Source organism: Thyridium curvatum, assembly GCF_004353045.1.
Source record: "Thyridium curvatum strain D216 chromosome Unknown NODE_58_length_281357_cov_77.750052, whole genome shotgun sequence".
NCBI lineage: Eukaryota > Fungi > Ascomycota > Sordariomycetes > Thyridiales > Thyridiaceae > Thyridium > Thyridium curvatum.
In genome coordinates this window covers 200542-217545 of record NW_022156813.1, presented here as the reverse complement: position 1 = coordinate 217545, position 17004 = coordinate 200542, and the positions used below count along the sequence as shown (strand labels likewise).

The 17004-nt window shown below is 57.4% G+C and overlaps 5 protein-coding genes across 5 annotated transcripts; 2 read left to right on the top strand and 3 right to left on the bottom strand.

Moving 5' to 3' along the window:
- Positions 1-115: 115 nt before the first annotated feature.
- E0L32_008658 (uncharacterized protein) lies at positions 116-1585 on the bottom strand (the record flags this gene model as incomplete). The annotated part of the gene is made up of 2 exons (XM_031143537.1): positions 116-1339; positions 1562-1585. 2 exons carry the CDS (start codon positions 1583-1585, stop codon positions 116-118), a joined length of 1248 nt encoding a protein of 415 aa, XP_030992150.1.
- A 3883-nt stretch (positions 1586-5468) lies between these two features.
- Positions 5469-7256, bottom strand: E0L32_008657 (uncharacterized protein; the record flags this gene model as incomplete). The annotated part of the gene is made up of 1 exon (XM_031143535.1): positions 5469-7256. One exon carries the CDS (start codon positions 7254-7256, stop codon positions 5469-5471), a length of 1788 nt encoding a protein of 595 aa, XP_030992149.1.
- Positions 7257-7625: 369 nt separating this feature from the next.
- On the top strand, positions 7626-8114 carry E0L32_008656 (uncharacterized protein; the record flags this gene model as incomplete). Its single annotated transcript, XM_031143534.1, has 3 exons — positions 7626-7628; positions 7687-7731; positions 7803-8114. The coding sequence occupies 3 exons, from the start codon at positions 7626-7628 to the stop codon at positions 8112-8114; spliced, it is 360 nt and encodes a 119-aa protein (XP_030992148.1).
- A 301-nt stretch (positions 8115-8415) lies between these two features.
- E0L32_008655 (uncharacterized protein) lies at positions 8416-9965 on the bottom strand (the record flags this gene model as incomplete). Its single annotated transcript, XM_031143533.1, has 3 exons — positions 8416-9377; positions 9445-9657; positions 9725-9965. The coding sequence occupies 3 exons, from the start codon at positions 9963-9965 to the stop codon at positions 8416-8418; spliced, it is 1416 nt and encodes a 471-aa protein (XP_030992147.1).
- A 1117-nt stretch (positions 9966-11082) lies between these two features.
- On the top strand, positions 11083-13866 carry E0L32_008654 (uncharacterized protein; the record flags this gene model as incomplete). The annotated part of the gene is made up of 4 exons (XM_031143532.1): positions 11083-11128; positions 11186-11367; positions 11430-12873; positions 12932-13866. 4 exons carry the CDS (start codon positions 11083-11085, stop codon positions 13864-13866), a joined length of 2607 nt encoding a protein of 868 aa, XP_030992146.1.
- Between the last annotated feature and the right edge of the window lie 3138 nt (positions 13867-17004).

Below are 17004 nucleotides of genomic sequence, written 5' to 3'. Positions count from 1 at the left end.
CCCTCCATCACAAGTTCATGTACCGGTGCTCCTCGGGACAAAGAACCCTCCGCACGCCGCCAGACAGCCCGACCAGCGCCAAGCCGCTCCCGAACCGGGGCGACACAAGGGCCCCCTAGACCTTGTCCTGCAGCGGCCGCAGCACGCCGACGGCGGCCTCGACGCGGTCCTGCGACAGGATGACGGTGCCGGCGCGCGCCGTCGAGAGGTACAGCAGCTCGACCGTGTCGGCGGCCTCCATCTCGCGCACGAGCCTGCCCGCGACGCCCGACACGATCCCCGTCGTCTCGGGCGGCAGGCCGCCGAGGTCCAGGAAGATGGGGACGAGGTCCGTCTCGGTGTCGCCGACGACGGCGTCGCCGAACAGCGGCAGCAGGGCCCGGTCGAGGAGCAGCGAGGGCGGGTCCTCGGCGGACAGCGTCACGGAGAGGAAGGCCGGCTGCGAGGCCAAGGCGGCCACGAGGCACGCGAAGAGCTTGGGGTCGATGTTATCGATCCACGTCGGCTCGGGCCGGCGGTACCCGCCGCCGTTCCCGCCGCCGCCGCCACTTCCCGTATGCGCGCGGCTCAGGCTCGGCCGCAGCGACGAGATCTCGCCGCCGACGTGGTGCATCTCGTGGCCGGAGCAGTGGACGAGGTGCAGGCTCCGCCGGGCCTCGGGCGCGACCGACTGCCTCTTGAGCAGCTCGAACGTGCGGTCCTGCAGGTCGCTGATGGCGGCCGACGCCGAGGACGACGACGGTGGCGTCGAGGGCGCGCTGCTGCCGCCGCCGGCGCCGCCCATCGTCGTCGTCGGGCCGCGGCCCCTCACCGAGGCCATCATGACGGGTGAGGTGAAGGACGAGTCGGCCTCGGAGAAGACGAAGCCGCGCGTGCCGAGCGCCTGGATGACGCTGTCGCGGTTCTTGCGGGGCACGAGGATGAAGTCGCAGAAGTAGGTCGTGATGAAGAAGATGGGGATGCCGGCCAGGGCCAGGGGCGAGGTCAGGTCCACGACGCGGGAGCCGGCGTCTATGCCGGCGCTAACGACACAGAGGGCGATGTAGGGGTGCGGCGAGATGCCGACGGCCCTGCGCAGGTCCGCGGGCAGGGCGGCGTCGAGGAAGGGCCGGAAGACGCGCTCGACCCAGGACTGGTGGCAGACGATGGAGCACTCTATGGGCGTGACGCTGACGTTGAGCAGCACGTGCCTGTGGTCGGCGGTGAGGCCCTGGAAGCCGCCTGCGTTGTCGAGGCCCGCTTCCGAGCTCTCCTGCTGGGGGAGCAGGATGCGGAGAATGGGCTCGAGGAAGACCGAGTACAGGTGGCGGGGTATGTGTATCAGGCTGAACTCTCCGTCCTTGCCGTCGAGCACTCTGTTAGCGTTTTCTTTTTCGAAATAGAGAGCTTGCAACGTTCAGGGGGGGAGGGGAGTGCTAGCTCAGGTTACGATGAATACACCAGGAGAGGACTTCCGCGATCGTGCGCTGGGATAGATAGCTCAAGACCTGGCCGCATATCTACGACGGTGCATGGAATTCCTCCCGAGGCAACGGATGAGACAACTGGAGGGGCGTCTTACCAGGAAGGACACTTGGGCGTTCATGGCGGCTGCTTGCCCACGCAGTCACCCGCTTGCGGCTCGGTGTCAAATTGTGTATCCAGTGGGATGAGGTAAAATAGACAGATATTCCTCAAAGTGCGGTCCCGAGAATCACAGAGGCTTCGACGTAGTCTGAAGCTGGGTAGCGCGACTGGAGTACCTAAATGTTGTGGTGTGGTGATGGTGTGGTGTGGTGGCTGTGGAAAGGAGGGTCGGCTAGGCACCGAAATCCGGGAGAAGGGAGTCCACGCACGCTTCGAAGGCGGCCAAGAGAAGGATAGAGGGGAAATCAGAAACGAAGCCTTCCTCGGCCGAGAACCAACAAAGAGATTATCGTCAAGGTTTGTGCCGGGTAGGAGAGAGGAGGGCGGCGGGGGAGGGAGTATCGTGTGGTGAAGTAAGTAACAAAGACCCTGACTCTCTGTTTTTGGTCAGAGATAAGGTTTGAATGACCAAGCCAATCAACAAAATGGCCAAGAGCCGGGCCCGGGCGTGGTAGGCCGAGAGGGGACACGGAGGACCCGCCGGCTGCACCGGGGTCAAAGCTTCTTCAGTGCAAAGCACCGGCAGAGGTGTATTGATTTCGGGGGGGCCGGTGCCCGGCGGCCCGGGAAGCACAGTGATGATGCAGGCAGTCAAAGGGAAAAAACACTTGAGCACAACAGGCCAGTACTGTGGTTGCCCGCCCACCAGACTAGTGGGAGCAGTAGTGTGTGCAGACAGCAAAGAGCAATGCTCGAATGACTCCCAAGTTTGTTGAAGACAATGATGGGCTTGGTCCCGGATAGAGCACTCCGACTTCGCCCTAGCACTCGAGGAACCACAGAGCAGCAAAGGAGAAACAAGAACAAGGCAGGATTTCGCGCTCTGCGATTGTGAGGATGGATATATGATCAGGTTGGTCAAGAAGGTTTGGTCCGGCTGTGGGCCATGAGCCTATAAGTGGGCAGCTCTGGTTGGCCGGATCGCGAGTCTCCCACCTGGGTATCCCATCCCATCTCTCCAACCCCCCGAAAAGGGGCGGCCGATGCCCTCAAAGAGACTCACATCAGATGCCCGGCTCTGGATCTGACGAAAGCCTGCGATCCCAAGCCCAAGAAACAAACGGTCAAGACAAGCATGAAAAGCAGCTACGGCGCTAGAGGCCTTTGGGACCGTCTTGCATTCGGGTCGGTGGGGACGCGATGCGCGCGTGGGGGATGCCCGTTGAAGCATGAGTGGTTTTGTTGTCCCGTCTCTTGCTTTTTTGGCTTTCGCTCGCAATGCGCCCAATATAAAGGGCAAATTCCCGGGTTGGGGGCGATGCCGAGGCACACACACACACACGCACGCACGCACAGCAGGAAGCACCTCGCTTGCTGCCACCCCTTACCTCACACTTTCGTGGCAGGTTGATGCAAGAGAGAGAGAGAGATGCAGAGCCATGTCATTGACTCTCCTGTTCCATGCTGGAATTACCCGAAAGCCACGCACCATGGAGGGCCAGGATGACGAGCTGAGTGGCATGCTTGGCTTCCATCCATCACGTCGTCTGGTGACCCGGGTTCCTCGCTGGCAGGCGTGGAAGTGCACTTTGGTCTCAGCCATCGTTATGCAGGACTTTCAATTCAGGGCCCGTCCTGTCATCACCCGTCGACTAGGTGTCCAGGGAATAGTGCCACCGCGGGGTTACCATCCCAGTGGTGCCCTGCTAAGAGGGCTAAGAGAGGAGGAGGGAGGGAGGGAGGGAGGGAAGCTAGGGATGTGTCTTAGACACACGACAGCTCCGTTCTCTTGCCGTGCTCTGTCTTTCACCCCCGGCTCGTGCTCTCAACCTTGCAGTGACCACTGTGTGTAACGTATGGCTCGACTGAGAAACCTTGAGGCGTCGCTTCTCATGCACTGCGACTGTCGAGCCCCTTTCATTGCCGCAAAGCAGAGGCAGCTGGACGGGAACCTGTTTGGTGCGATGTGACTCGGTTGACACACGCTAAGCACTGAGGGGGGTGCCGTCGAGATCGCGAGCTGATCAAGTAGGTAAGATCCCGAAGTAGTATCGTTCCAAGTAGCATTGGCATTAGACAGACAGAAAGAGAGATAGGAACCTGGGCAAATAGCTAGCTGGTAAAAGATAGGGTTAGCTGTCGGAAGAATTCACATTAGGTCTGTATGCAGTGGCCCCGATGATCTCAGTGCATCAAGTGTGGAGCAAGCTTGGCGTCAGAACCGCACAAAGAAACAGGGGTCCTCGGCGGGGGTCAGATAGGTAGGGAGGATGAGGAGGATGATGGAGGATGAGGTCTGCTCCGAGATGACAATGGACACCACCTCCTGCTTGCCCTCGAGAGCAAATCAGGACCGGCTCCGACAGGCCCTCTCCCCTCTCTATCCGAAGCATCGAAACCTGCTGGCTCCGGCACGGAATATGATATGTGAGGGGGTTGATCAGCGATTGAGCAGCTGGTGGCCCAACAGCCAACAGCAAGGCTCGTAAGCCGGAGATTGTGTGTGCGACAAAAAGTAACACACCCGCGCATGCATGCAGGCCTGATCCGGGGAAAGGAAGGTTGAGGCTGGAGCTTGGTGCCTCGATCGACAGCTCTTGTTCCTTTTGCTTTTCTGCAGCAGTGGTGCCGATGTGATGCCGGGTATTTTCTCACTCGATGCCATTGACTTTGCTTTTTCTTTAGCCCTCCTTTGCGCTGCCCGCCCTTTGTCTATGGCTGCGGAGACAGACTCACCCGGGATGGATGATTCGTCGCTTGAAGAGATACGCATTGCTTCCTCACTACCTAGGTACCTATGTAGGCCAAGCATGACGAGGACGAGATCCCCCAATCTTAGGACGCATTAGCCTTCTTGACTCGTGTGTGCTCGGTGCTACGGCTTCGGCAAGGCCCCTCCAGATGGCGTTCCCGCGAGTTGACGAGCAGCAAGTGGGCCAGGTGATCTGCCTAGCGCTTCGAAAAAAGCAATTTGAACCCGTTGATGCTCGTCAAATCTCCACTGATAACTGGCAGTGGAGCTTTTGCTCTTTGATACAAGTAGACATCGTGCCATCGTAACGCCGTCCTTATCAGCGTTTTCTACAGGACATCAGAATTACCTAATGAGGTAATGGCCGTGGCAGTCGGTCATGGGTTCGGCTCGCATTGACTCTATCATCTTGGTCTTGGTCTACTTTCTCTCCTTCCTAGCTGTGAGGCCCTCGGCTACTTGGGCTTACCGACGGCGCGTCACAAAAAAAAATGATACATCAGTCTATGATGACGAGAGCGAGTCCATCCTGTGACCCGAAAACATCGTCACTCTGTGGGCGTATGCTGCCAACTCTGCTGGCCCACGAGCTCGCCATGAGGTGAGAGACATCGAAAGCGGACAATGCTCCCGCGCTATCCTCGATCGTTCTGGTGACTCGTCTCATTCTCACTTGCCATTGCATCAGCTCCTCTCCAACATGATGCCCGAGCATATGCCTCTTTGCGCTTTTGCTCGTGTCTCTTCCCTCGGTAGTTCCACGATCTGCCCCGCAATTGACGACCGTTGTCGAGGCTGCATCTCACATAGGTGCATAGATGACATCAGCATGCTAGGCTCTTGCACCAAAGGCGGCTGGAGGGGAGCGAGTTGCCAGAGCTCCTGAGACAGACGAGTCCTGACGCAAGTGCATGCTGTGGGCCAGACATCGTGAGGTGGTGATCCCGTCTCCTGTGCCGTGGGCGCCCCCACGCTTATGCGCTGCTAAGCCGGCAGTAGACGTTTTCTCTGCCGCAGACTACCTGGCTCTGAGAACCTGGCCTCACCGCATGATCCATGTGTCTCACTCAGTAAAGAGCTTGGGCCATTGGGAGCAAGCCAGTGGCCAACCCTGATGCCAGCTTGGGTTCCGTGAGTGACCCGTGTCTTGCTACTTCTTGATGCCAACCACGACGAGGTTGCGAGGGCTGTACTTGTAGTCAAAGACCGTCTCGGCCCAGCAGTCCTGCACCAGGTCCGTGTGCTCCTTGAGGAACAGCCACCGGTCTGCCACGATGAGCGACTCGACCACCCCGGCGCAGAAGGCCATCAGGCTCCAGATCGCCGCGATCTCGTTCTTCCTGTGTCCGTACGCCCGCTCGTACTCGGAGATCTCCTCGTCCGTGATGTCCCCCATCTTCTCCCGGACGACCCGGCTGTACTGGACAAACTCCGAGTTGGACGTCAGCTTCTTGATCGCCCCGCGCACGTACGCGTGGAAGGACGTGTAGCAGCCCTTGCGCAGCGAGCCGATGATGACCGGGTTCGTGCTCGTGTTGAAGGGCGTCGAGCTCCAGTTCCCTTGGTCGTCGGCCTCCTCGCCCTTGTCGTGGTAGATCTTGTTGATGACGCCCTTGTCGAGGAACAGCTTCTGGAGGACGGCGCGGTAGAAGTGCCGCACGAAGAAGCCCTGGCTGTCGCTCTCGGTCCAGTTCTCGGGCGCTTGGCAGGCCATCATGCGCGCCGTGATGTTGAGGCGCACGCCGTCCTTGTACTTGCAGAGGCGCTGGCTCATGGGGAACCCTTGCGGGTCGCGCTTCTCGGATTCCCGAGCGACGCGCCCGTTGATCGCCTGCAAGCTGGGCCGCATGTAAGGGATCTTGTAGGTCGGCGGCCCCAGCTTCTCCGTCATCAGGTTGTAGCAGCATCCGACAATCGCGACCGCGCGGATGTCGGGGTTGAGGACCATGGACCGGATGCCAAAGTGCGAGAGGTTGCCGCAGGAGTGGATGGATATTGCCATCAGGCGCAGGTCTTGCTCTTGCCCGGGCAGGAGGTCTTCCTTGACTTTGCCAATGACGGAAGTCATATCGGCGTTCTCCAGCCTGTCGTGGACGTAGTGTATGTAGCCTTTACCTTGCTCTTGTACGTATGTGAGTTCCAGGTCCTTGATGGGCCGCATATCGGCGGCCGCCACCACCTCCGGGGCAAAGTCCAGGGGCTTGGCAACGCGGTTGAGGGTTCTGTCGCTCATCTTCTCCTTTGGCGTCCTTTGATCGAGCACTTGTTGATAGACCTTCTTGTTCCGCATAGCCTTCTCCTTCTCGGCGAGGCCCGCCAGCAGATCGAGGTTCTTCGCACCAGCAATGTTCTCCTCTCGGCCCTCAACAGCGATGATGTGCTTGTTGTACGGTTCACTCGCCAAGGTCCTGCCGAGGTAGTTTTGCCCGCTTCCAAAGTCAATGAGATGCGTCATCTCCTGGCCGTATGTCGTGGATATGTCCTCCATAAGCCGATCCACATAGCCGGCAAAACTGGTGACCTCGTGGACCTTTTTAATGTTCATCCCAAGCGCCACCTGACGAGGCAGCACTGGCAGTTTTCCCTGCTTTGGAACGAAGGATCTTCTCAGGCTGAGTCTTCGCACATCACGAACGAATGTGACAAGGTCCTCTGGAGGACTTCCCGCACCATCTTTGGTGATTGGGCTGTCCAGGTCGTCTCTCAATAACACATCCAAAAAGTCCATAGGGTTGCAGGCCACCAGAAAGGGCTGCCAGCTCTCGGGGATGATGGTCTTGAAGAGGCCCGGCTCGGTGGTGAAGAAATCCAGAATGTGCACTCCACCACACAGAATCTGGAACATGTCCGTGGTGCTGGTGTATTCCAGGAGAGCCTCGATGTAGTCCTCGACAGACGAGAACTCGTCAGAGTACGGCAGGGGCTTTTCCGGAATCATTTTTGGACCACTGCCAGCCGCGCCGGGCCGGTTGTCGCCAAAGATATACAATTCCTTGAGTTGCTCGTCCTCTCAGATGAAATTTTGGCTTGGTTGGAGTTGAAAGGCTCACAAAATGTGTAAGGCCAGCCGCTGGCCAATCACGGCGGCGATGTGGGTCTCCCGAAGATCGCCGTTTTCCTTGGGTACCTACTTATTTTTTGGCCAACCTCGAACCATGATCCATTTTTGGAGCATCTCCCCATGCTCGACAACTGAAAGTGTATGCGCCAATTGCTCTCCGCGGGATGCGGCTACTGTTGACGGAATAAACGATCGAAGTCTGGACGCGCCATAACCGTGAGGGATACTCACCAGCAATCAGGCACAATGGTAGGTCTCTCTCGGCACGTCCGTCTCGATCAAACAACCAGCTGACTTCTGCTCCCAGGTCTTCATCCTAGGTGTCAACTTCCACGAGCAGAAGCTGGTCAAGGTATGGCCATCTTCCCCATCACTCAACGGTACTAGGTAGACGGCATCTAACCTAGGACCCCCAAACTGCAGAAAGCGCTCGAAAGCTTCTACGCCCTCGGCCCGCAGACCTCGGCCCGCATCCTCGCGAAATACTACATACACCCGCAGGCCAAGGTCGGGTCTCTGGCGCCCAAGACCGTCACGGCGCTCACGGCCGAGCTGTCGACGATGACGATAGAGAACGACGCGCGGAGGATAGTACAGGACAACATCAAGCGGTTGAGGGACATGGGCACCTATAGGGGTAGGCGGCACGCCATGGGCTTGCCGGTGCGCGGCCAGAAGACGAGGAACCAGAACGCGACGCCCAGGAAGCTGAACCAGGTCGAGCGGAGAGGTTAAGAGGAGAATGCATTCTCGAGGCGGGCGTGGATGAAAATATGCGGGCGACGGTGGTGGAGAGAGCAGTCAACAACTGGCCGTGGCTGACATCGGCACGCTCAGCCGATATGCGAAGGACTTGGGCTACCCGAATACGGCAGAGGGATCCAAAGATGATTCAGGCGTTGGCAAAACGATCGAGCCACCCACGTATTTTGTCTATACTAAAGAGTGTACGACTAGCCTACATTGTATAACATTTCAAAGCTCAACCACTTTTCTTTTGGACCCGACGGCATCAATAGGTAGTTGTGCCCTGCTTTTACTGAACGCCGGTCTTCAAGACTCCAAAAGCATCGCCTTCTTGAAACAAAAGATCGGGTAGATCGTCTTCAAGGATCGGTTCTCCGGCCGCCTGCATCTCGAGTGCGACCTTGTCAATCTCCTGCCAGACCCGGAGGATGTTGCCTCCCACAACCTTGGCAGCATCCGCATCGCTGACGCCATTCCTCAAGAGCTCGGCAACGAGGTCTGGGTATTTGGAGACATCCTCCATGCCTCTCGGGACGGTCTGAATGCCATCAAAGTCGCTTCCGATGCCAACATGATCGTAGCCAATCAAGTCGCCAATGTGCATGATGTGCTTGGCTATCTGGGCAAGGGTAGAATGTTCAGGATCGAAGTCCGGCAGGCCGTTCTCGTTGTCGGACTCGGTGCAGGAGATGAAGTCGGGCGCAAAGTTGACCATGACGAGCGAGTTCCTCTTCTTGACCAGCTGCAAGACGTCGTCTGGCACGTTGCGCGGGTGCGGGCACAAGGCATAGGCGCTGCTGTGGCTGTAGATGACGGGGGCCTTGCTGCCGGCCCAGTCCTTGCCGCCGCCGCCGAGCACGTCGATCTGCGTCTCGACGCTGGTGTGCGACAGGTCGATGATCATGCCGAGCCGGTTCATCTCGTTGAGCAGCTCCCTGCCGTCCTCGCTCACCCCGCCCCATTTGGAGGGCGCCTTGCGGAAGGGGTTCTCCCACAGGGCGGCGTCGACGTACTTGTTGGGGCAGTTGTGCGACAGCGTGCAGTAGCGGACGCCTAGGTCGTAGAACCGCCTGAGATTGGCAGCCGAGTTGCCAATTTGATGAAGTCCCTCGATGCCGAGAGGGGAGATGAGCAGCCCCTTCTTGAATGCCGCCAGTGCATCGCTGCTGTTGACCATGGGGGAGAAGACATCTGGGTAGGCCTCCTTGAGCCTTGTCATGACGTCGATCTGTTGGAGGGTCTTCACGACGCCTTGAATATCACCAGAGTATCAGTTTCAAGCGATTCATTCTACGGTGACCCATCCCGGTAGACTCACTCTCTGCCTGGTTCTCTGTAGAGATGTCCTGTCCATCCTTGGGACATTCGATAAAGACGCTCCAAAAGGCGCCGCCGCTCTGTCCGGATCTGAGTCTAGGCAGGTCCAAGTGCATAGGAAGCCCGCCATCTTCGAACAACTTGGGGAATTTGCCCTCACTGATGTGGTTGTTGAAGAGATACCTGATGTAGATGGGGAGATCGATATGGCCATCTGTGACCTTGTTAGAGACGTCCAAGACAGGCTCAATGATTCAATTCGAGGATTCAAAATTCATTACCAATTAGCGGCGTCTCTCGGAGAATCTTGGATGCCCGTTCTTCAACACTGAGGTTCTCGAGAGATGGGCCTCTCCAGGCGGCGGGCATGCATTTCGTGTGTGTATTAGTGAAAAATCCAAGGGCGAGGATGGCTCCAACAGCAATGAGAGCCTTCCCTTTGGTAAAGAAAGAGCTGGAGGGCCGGTTACTGTCTCTTGGCGCGGGTTGGCTCCATTGAGAGCTGGGCTTTTCTGAAGTCATCTTGTTGATATAAGACGTTCAGCGGTCGGCTAGTGGATAGTCTTCTTGTAGAGAGACCCGTTCAACTTCAAAATGATGGCCGATTATCCGTGCATTCAAGATGGCTGGGTCTCCTTGCACATCGTCAAATGGGTTTGTTTAAGCAACAAAGATTAGATAGAAGCTTAATGCAGTCTTTATCTCCAATGCTGACCCCTCTTCAACTTTGAGATAACATTGAGCCAAGTCAGGATGGGCAACTGGCGACGACTTGGACTTTGGTTGACGGAGCTGTCGGAGCTGGCAATACGCCGGGACGTATTACATAATCACAAGCCATCTTTCTCCTCCAGGGCGGGCTGCGTTGCAGACATCGGACGAGCTCCACTACCTCAGACTAGGGCCTGTTCTTTGCGCGTGTCTAACATTCTTTAGCCTTTTGGGGAGACTTTGAGGGGAACCATAGGACTGATTCAGGGGTCAAAACCGGCCGTTGCAGCGCTGCCGGTAACTAGCTGGAGCCCCAGTACTGGCTTGGCTCCAGTGGTTCTCAGCCGTGCTGCGCTAACAAACGCGGAAAGGCAACCAGGCTGCCTCTATGAAACCGCAAACACGGGGGCGCCTGTCGTCATTAGGCCAATGACATGCCCAGCCACACGTCCGTGCAGAGCTGGCCCCCGGAGACTCCATCACCATCCACCAGCCCAGCGAGCTTCACCAGCGAGACGAACCTGGTCATTTTCCAGGTCCACCGAGAGTGCATCAGCCACGCTGTAGCGAATTCCTTTTCTCGTATCAATAATTTTCTCCAGTTCCTGCTTTGGGACGGCTCCGTCATCGAGCTCCCTCCACCGTAACATTCAATCGTTCAACCCTCGTTGCGCTCTGCGTCGTCTTCGCAGTGCTCCCAACTCGCCCCCTACGCAATCCTGCCGCCTCCCTCTTTGATACCCGCGAGCCACTGCTTGAACGACGGGGTCGCCATCAAGCCTGTGAGACTCGGCTTCAATCCGTTCTTTGTACAGACGAGTGAGACACAAAGTGTCTTCAGCACACGACCCGGCGCAAACGAAGTCCCCTTCAAACCGAACCCAAACTCCCGTTTGCCAGGAGCTCGTCTGGAGCATAGCTGTCCACCATGCCTGGTTTCTCGGAATCCTTCTGGTCGAGCGACTACGCCGCAGGTACGCAGCAGCAAATGCCGCAGGCCCAACCCGATGCTAGATACTGACTGCGATCAGGACTGGGTGTCCTCTTCGGCAAGCTCCAGCAGGGCGTGATCGAGAATCGCCAAATCATGACCATTGCCCGGATGCGCGCAGAGGCCGAGGAGACATATGGCCAGAGGCTGGCCGATATCCCTGTGGCAGTCGACAAGGTGCAAGGCGGATTCTCCAGAGATGACGGTGCTAGTGTGCGCAAGGTATGGATTATCGTCGCGTGGTTGGGGGAGTTGACGGGTTAAGGTGCTAATTAGAACCACAGGCTTACGAGGGTGTCCGCACAGAGATGGAGGAGGCCGCCAAGAACCATCGCAAGATCGCGCAAAACATTCGAGATCTCGTCGTCAACCCTTTCTCGCGATGGTGCGAAGCGCACGAGGCCCGGATCCAAGACTCCCAGGACGAGCTGCAGTCTCGGATCAAGACGCATGATCGCCAAGCGGAGAACGTCAAGAAGCTGCGCAGCAACTACTTCAACAAATGCCGCCTTCTAGAGGACCTCGAGGAGGAGAACAAACTCGCGTTCCAAGACCCCGAAACTAGCCCCAAGCAGAACATCCCCGAGATCAAGGTGCAATCCCACAAGGAGGACGAGTTAGACGATGACGACGAGCCTATTGAGATCGGTGACGAAGTCTACCAGCCCGAACAAGTCAAGAAGATCCTTGCGCACATGCTCAACAACATCAAGACCGGGGAGACCAAGGTTCCCATTCTAGGAACATACCTGAACACCTCGGCCGGTTCGGATATCGTCGAGTACATTCAGAAGCACATGAACACCAGCAGCGTCAGCTATGCTGAACGCATCGGCCAGGATCTGGTGAGCAACGGGTTTCTGCGACTGGTCGGCAACGTTGGCAACACGTTCGCAAACTCGTCCAAGCTGTTCTATCAGTGGCGTCCCAAGGCTTTCCAACTGTCCGGAGTTCCGGAGAAGAAGGCGCCGCTTTCAAGAACTTTCTCGCTCCCGGCCGGTGCGTCCGATGTTGCCGACTCCCCTGTGGTTGGCACAGTCAGTGAATATCTGGAGAAGTGGAACGTGCTCAATACTGCCCATCCGAACGAGACTCCTTCGGAGCGCATGCGCAGAGAGGCACGAGAGTCTGACGACAAATACAAAGCCGGCGTGCGCAAACTGGACGAGCTGCGCATGGAGCTCGAAGAGGCCATCTTTGCTCACCTCAAATTCTTGGAGAGGTGTGAGCTCGACAGGCTCAAGGCCATCAAGACCGTCATCTTGGACTTCTCGGGCACCATCAGCAACGTCATCCCTAGCCTCCAGTCAACCGTCGATAACATGATGCTGTTCCAAGAGACAGTGCAGCCTCTTGGCGACTTGCGCTATCTTCTCGAGAATTACCGGACGGGCAGCTTTGTCCCGCGAGTCGTGACCTACGAGAATTACTACAACCAAGTTGATGACCAGATCTTTGGTGTTGATCTCGAGGCGCGCGCTAGAGCCGACAAGAAGCGAGTCCCCATCATTATCACTACTATCTTGACCTACCTGGATCATCATTACCCTGACCTGGAAGGCGACGAGGCCAGGCGTGGGGTCTGGCTCGTCGATGTCCCGTTGGCACAGACGCACAACTTGCGCCACAAGGTCAACAACGTCAAAGGCTTCTCGGCGGAGATATTCTCCGAATACGACATCCCTACTGTTGCAAGTTTGCTCAAGCTTTACTTGCTCGAGCTTCCGGGTGAGTAATATATTGTGGTACGGAACGACACGCTGTAACTGACCATCCACCTTGTTAGACTCTCTCGTCTCCTCACATGTCTATGAAATCATCCGAACCATCTACCAGACCCCGGCGGCGGACAGCACTGATTCTGCGCGCGTGCTGGTGCTCCAGCAGACCCTCTCTCAGCTCCGACTTACGAACATCGCCACCTTGGACGCCTGCATGAACCACTTCACCCGGCTGATCGAGCTCACCTCGGCAGACGAGGCCTACGTCGCCTCCCTGGCCACCGTCCTGGCGCCGTGCATCCTGCGGCCGCGCACGGAAACGTCCCTGACCATGGAAGAGAAGACGGCCTACCGCCTCCTGCGCGACCTCCTGGCCAACAAGGACGCCATCTTCAGCGAGCTGAAGCGCATGTCCACCCTGTCGCACTCGAGCTCCGTCGGCGGGGGCGGCGGCAGCAACCGGCCGCGCGCCATCTCGACCGACGAGAGCAACCGCAAGGCCAACATGGAGGAGCGCACCCGCGCCATCCTGGAGAAGGCCTCGGGCTCGCGCAGCCGCGCCACGTCGCCGGCCCCGAGCCCGCGGGGCGCCGGCCACCGCCGCGACCGGAGCATCGGCGGGCCCGAGACGAGGTTCCCCGTCGCGACGGGGTCCCCGACGGCGACGGCGGAGAGGGGCTCGCGCCAGAGCCTCGGGCCCGTCGTCCCCAAGCGCGCGAGCCTCGAGGTCCCCGACGGCGCGTCTTCTACCCCGACCGCGGCGGCGGCGGCGGCGACGCAGCAGGCAGCCGACGGCGCCAACGGCGTGGCTCCGGGGGAGTCCTTCGCCAGCCGGGCGGCCGAGGCGGCGGGCGAGACGCCCTCGAAGCGGGACTCGCTCAAGAGGAATAGCGCCCGGTTCGCGGGGGGCCGGCGCATCCCCATAGCACAGCCGGCGGCGGGCGACCATGCTCACCAGCAGCATGGGGTCACGCTTGTCGATGCCCCGATGGACGATTAATGATGGGCCTAAGCTAGCGTTTTTGTTGTTGAAAACCCTTGGTGTTCTTGTTTGATCAGTGACCATGATGATTGGGCCGTGGGAGGGGCGAGCCGGTGTATGGATGGATGAGCACCTGGGCGGACGGAAAAGAAGTTTTTTATGACGAACCCTTTTCATTTGTTCTAATCATGTTGTACCAAGAGAATATAAGGCATTTATGACTGGTCGCGTATCTCGTATTCCTGAGCTGCTTCTGCATCGGCAGCTGAAGCCGCAGTAGTTGACCACGAGGCCGGGCGGCGTTCGAGATTGCATCTGTTCGGGCTGCTGTTGTCAGCCGTGCGAACCTAGGGGCACCTGCAGGATCAATTTTCGAAGAAGCAATCTCTACCCATACTGCCTTGTATTGAACCCTCTATAGACCGACTGTTTTGTCTATTCTGTTGTGTTTGATTGTAATGATTGTAAAACCCGTTCCCCAAGACCCTCCGTAAACACCAGCCTTGCCATGATGAGATGGCTTTGTATCAGAAAGTCTGTTGAAGACCCAAAGACCACATTAGGTAGGCCTTGCTCGAAAGCTCCGAGCTCCCCTCGTCGAAATGCAAGCGCCCTGTTCCGTCTTCGAATGCGCGTAGCCACCTAGCCGGGACCTGTGCGTCGTGTTGGTTGCCAGCCACCGCGGGGTGCCGCGTCCGAGGACCTATTTACCAGAAGATGATCCCCCCGAGGAGCCAGTCGATCCGTTTCGCTGGTGCGAGCCATTCTTCGTCTCCTTGTGCTGAGTGTGACTATCCTTGTTGTCTCCCTTGCGTGTTTTGCTTCGTTCGGAGCCATAATGGCGTCGGTAGTCCTCATCACTGGAAATCCCGGGTCATTTAGACACGACTTCGTGGGCTTGCCAACGCGGTTTCCCACGCGAGGCCAAGAGCTTACCTGGAACAGCTCAAGCAACTCCCCATCTTTGCTGTTGCAGATCGTTATTTGTGATATTTGCTTCCAAGCGCTCAGGAATTTTCGCCGACGTGATCTTTCGGGTGCCTCAAGCGAATCAGGCTGGAAGTTGACCCTTCCAAATGCGAGAGACGTGCACTGCACCCGCTGAGAAGAACGCCCTCTGTGACGGTGCGTCCACCAGCCCCTTTCTGTCCTAGATTTTCTCCAGCACACACACATACACACACGCACACATGGTGCGGATTATGCGAGTGTACCTAGGGCATGGAAAACTCGATGCGGCCTCTCAGCCAGCCAGTGCACAGGGCGGCACCTCTCCCATATGCGACTGGCTGGGCGCACTCAGGTTCCAGGAGGTCTTGAGATGCCGAGTGAGATGCCAGAATGTCCCGCCATAGTACCTCCTTGGTGTTGTCGACCCAGCCAACGGCGCGAAAACCACGGAAGGGCTCCATCCCCCGGTCCGTCTGTCTCAAGCCGCCCATCGAGAATCCCTCGGTGGCTTTTTTCTACCAATTCTGAGAAGGTTGACATCGGTCGCAACGAGAAGGACACCGGACCGTTGACTGCTGTGGAACAGCGGATCAAAGTACCATCCTCCCAACCCCGGCCTCAACCCCTGCTCGGGCGTTTTTGGCTGACGTTTGTTCGATTGGACACAGTCGCGTGGCCTGAGCTATGCCATTTTTGTTCCGAACCCGGTTCCGAAACATGGGCTCCTGGTGCGATCATGGCCAGACAATCCGCTTGGAGTAAAATCATGTCCGTCCAGAAGCATTCAAAATCGGACTGTAACATGGTGAGAAAGCCTGTAGTCTCAAGCCAGGACCATATGAGGGACAGCGGTGGGGCCACACTGATATCAGCAATGATAATCACATGCCATCGCCCATCGAGACGCTTGTCACAGCGGCGCACATATCTCAGTAGCCGCAGCTGCCGAAGAAACCGCTCTGAAACCCCTTTGGTACAACAAGGCCGGTCTGCAATGGTGCAATTTGTGCAACTCGCATCCCGTGCGTGGCAGAAGCACCTGCATGACGGGCGGGCGGATAAAGATGGGGGTTTGTTGGGGTGTTGCGGGGGGATTCCACGCGCGATTGGTATGAGAAGAGTTGTCATCTCGCGAAGCCTGAGCAATGGAGATTCCGGCCCAACCCGCATGAGGAAGCTCAGTGCACTTGCTAAAAGGACCACTTGGCCTGAACGCAACACCAGGAGATAGCCATCCATCCACCCTCGGAGAGTTTGTTCCCTGGTCTACCCAGGCGAGAAAGCCTGCATATGAAGTCGTGGGATGGTTGCAGCTCGCAATCCGGAAAGCAAGGGGTAACTTGAGCATGGCAAATACCCTAGTCCTCCATGTGTATGGCGACCACTGTACTTGATACGAACAGTCGACGATTGTGCTTCTGTTTCTCGTGATGGGCTCCAGATATCGCAGGAGGCGTGTCCATGGTGTGTTCTTCGAGGGCGATGTCTTTCATGGATAGCGATCTGTCATCTGCGTCAGGGAAAGGCAATGGTCCATCGAGCAGCGACAGTTCCGATGAGAATATTCCCAGTCAAGTCTCCAGTTTGCATCGACCGCTTCGTCGTGGCAGATGGCAGGGAGACGAGGCACCGGCGTAGGCGGAGTGGGTACAACAACTGGTTCGAAATGAAATGGTGTGTGCGCAGAGAAGTAGGAGAACCTATTTGACTGCAGTGGGAACAACGTGTGAGATGGTAATACCAAAGTATTTATGAATCCAGCGACGGATAGATGGTAGTGATGATGCTGAAGAGAAGTTGGAAAGGAGACGTTTGACGAGAGAAAGGCTGGCGAGTCGATGAAGGGTGCTCACCGCTCTAATGTATCTCTCCTGCCTGCCGCTGGAATTTGTTGTAGGAGCGGTAGGTGCGACCTAGGCATATAAGGCAGCCCTGGTGCACAAATGTCGTAATGCAGACTCATCCCACGAATAGCATCCAAGGCCTAGGATGTGCCGTGTTCAAGCTGACGAGTTAGAAACATGTGCATCTTCACTGCCAGGGTGGCGCATACGGTATTATCTCGGCCCAAGAAAAGGGGGTTTGCTTCAGCCCAGCGCTCTCGTTCACACATCCCTTCATCTTCATCGGGGGGCTGCAGCAAGAACTTAGCCATAACATTCCATTCCATTCCCCTTCACTGCTGAATAGTGAAGCATTCTTGTC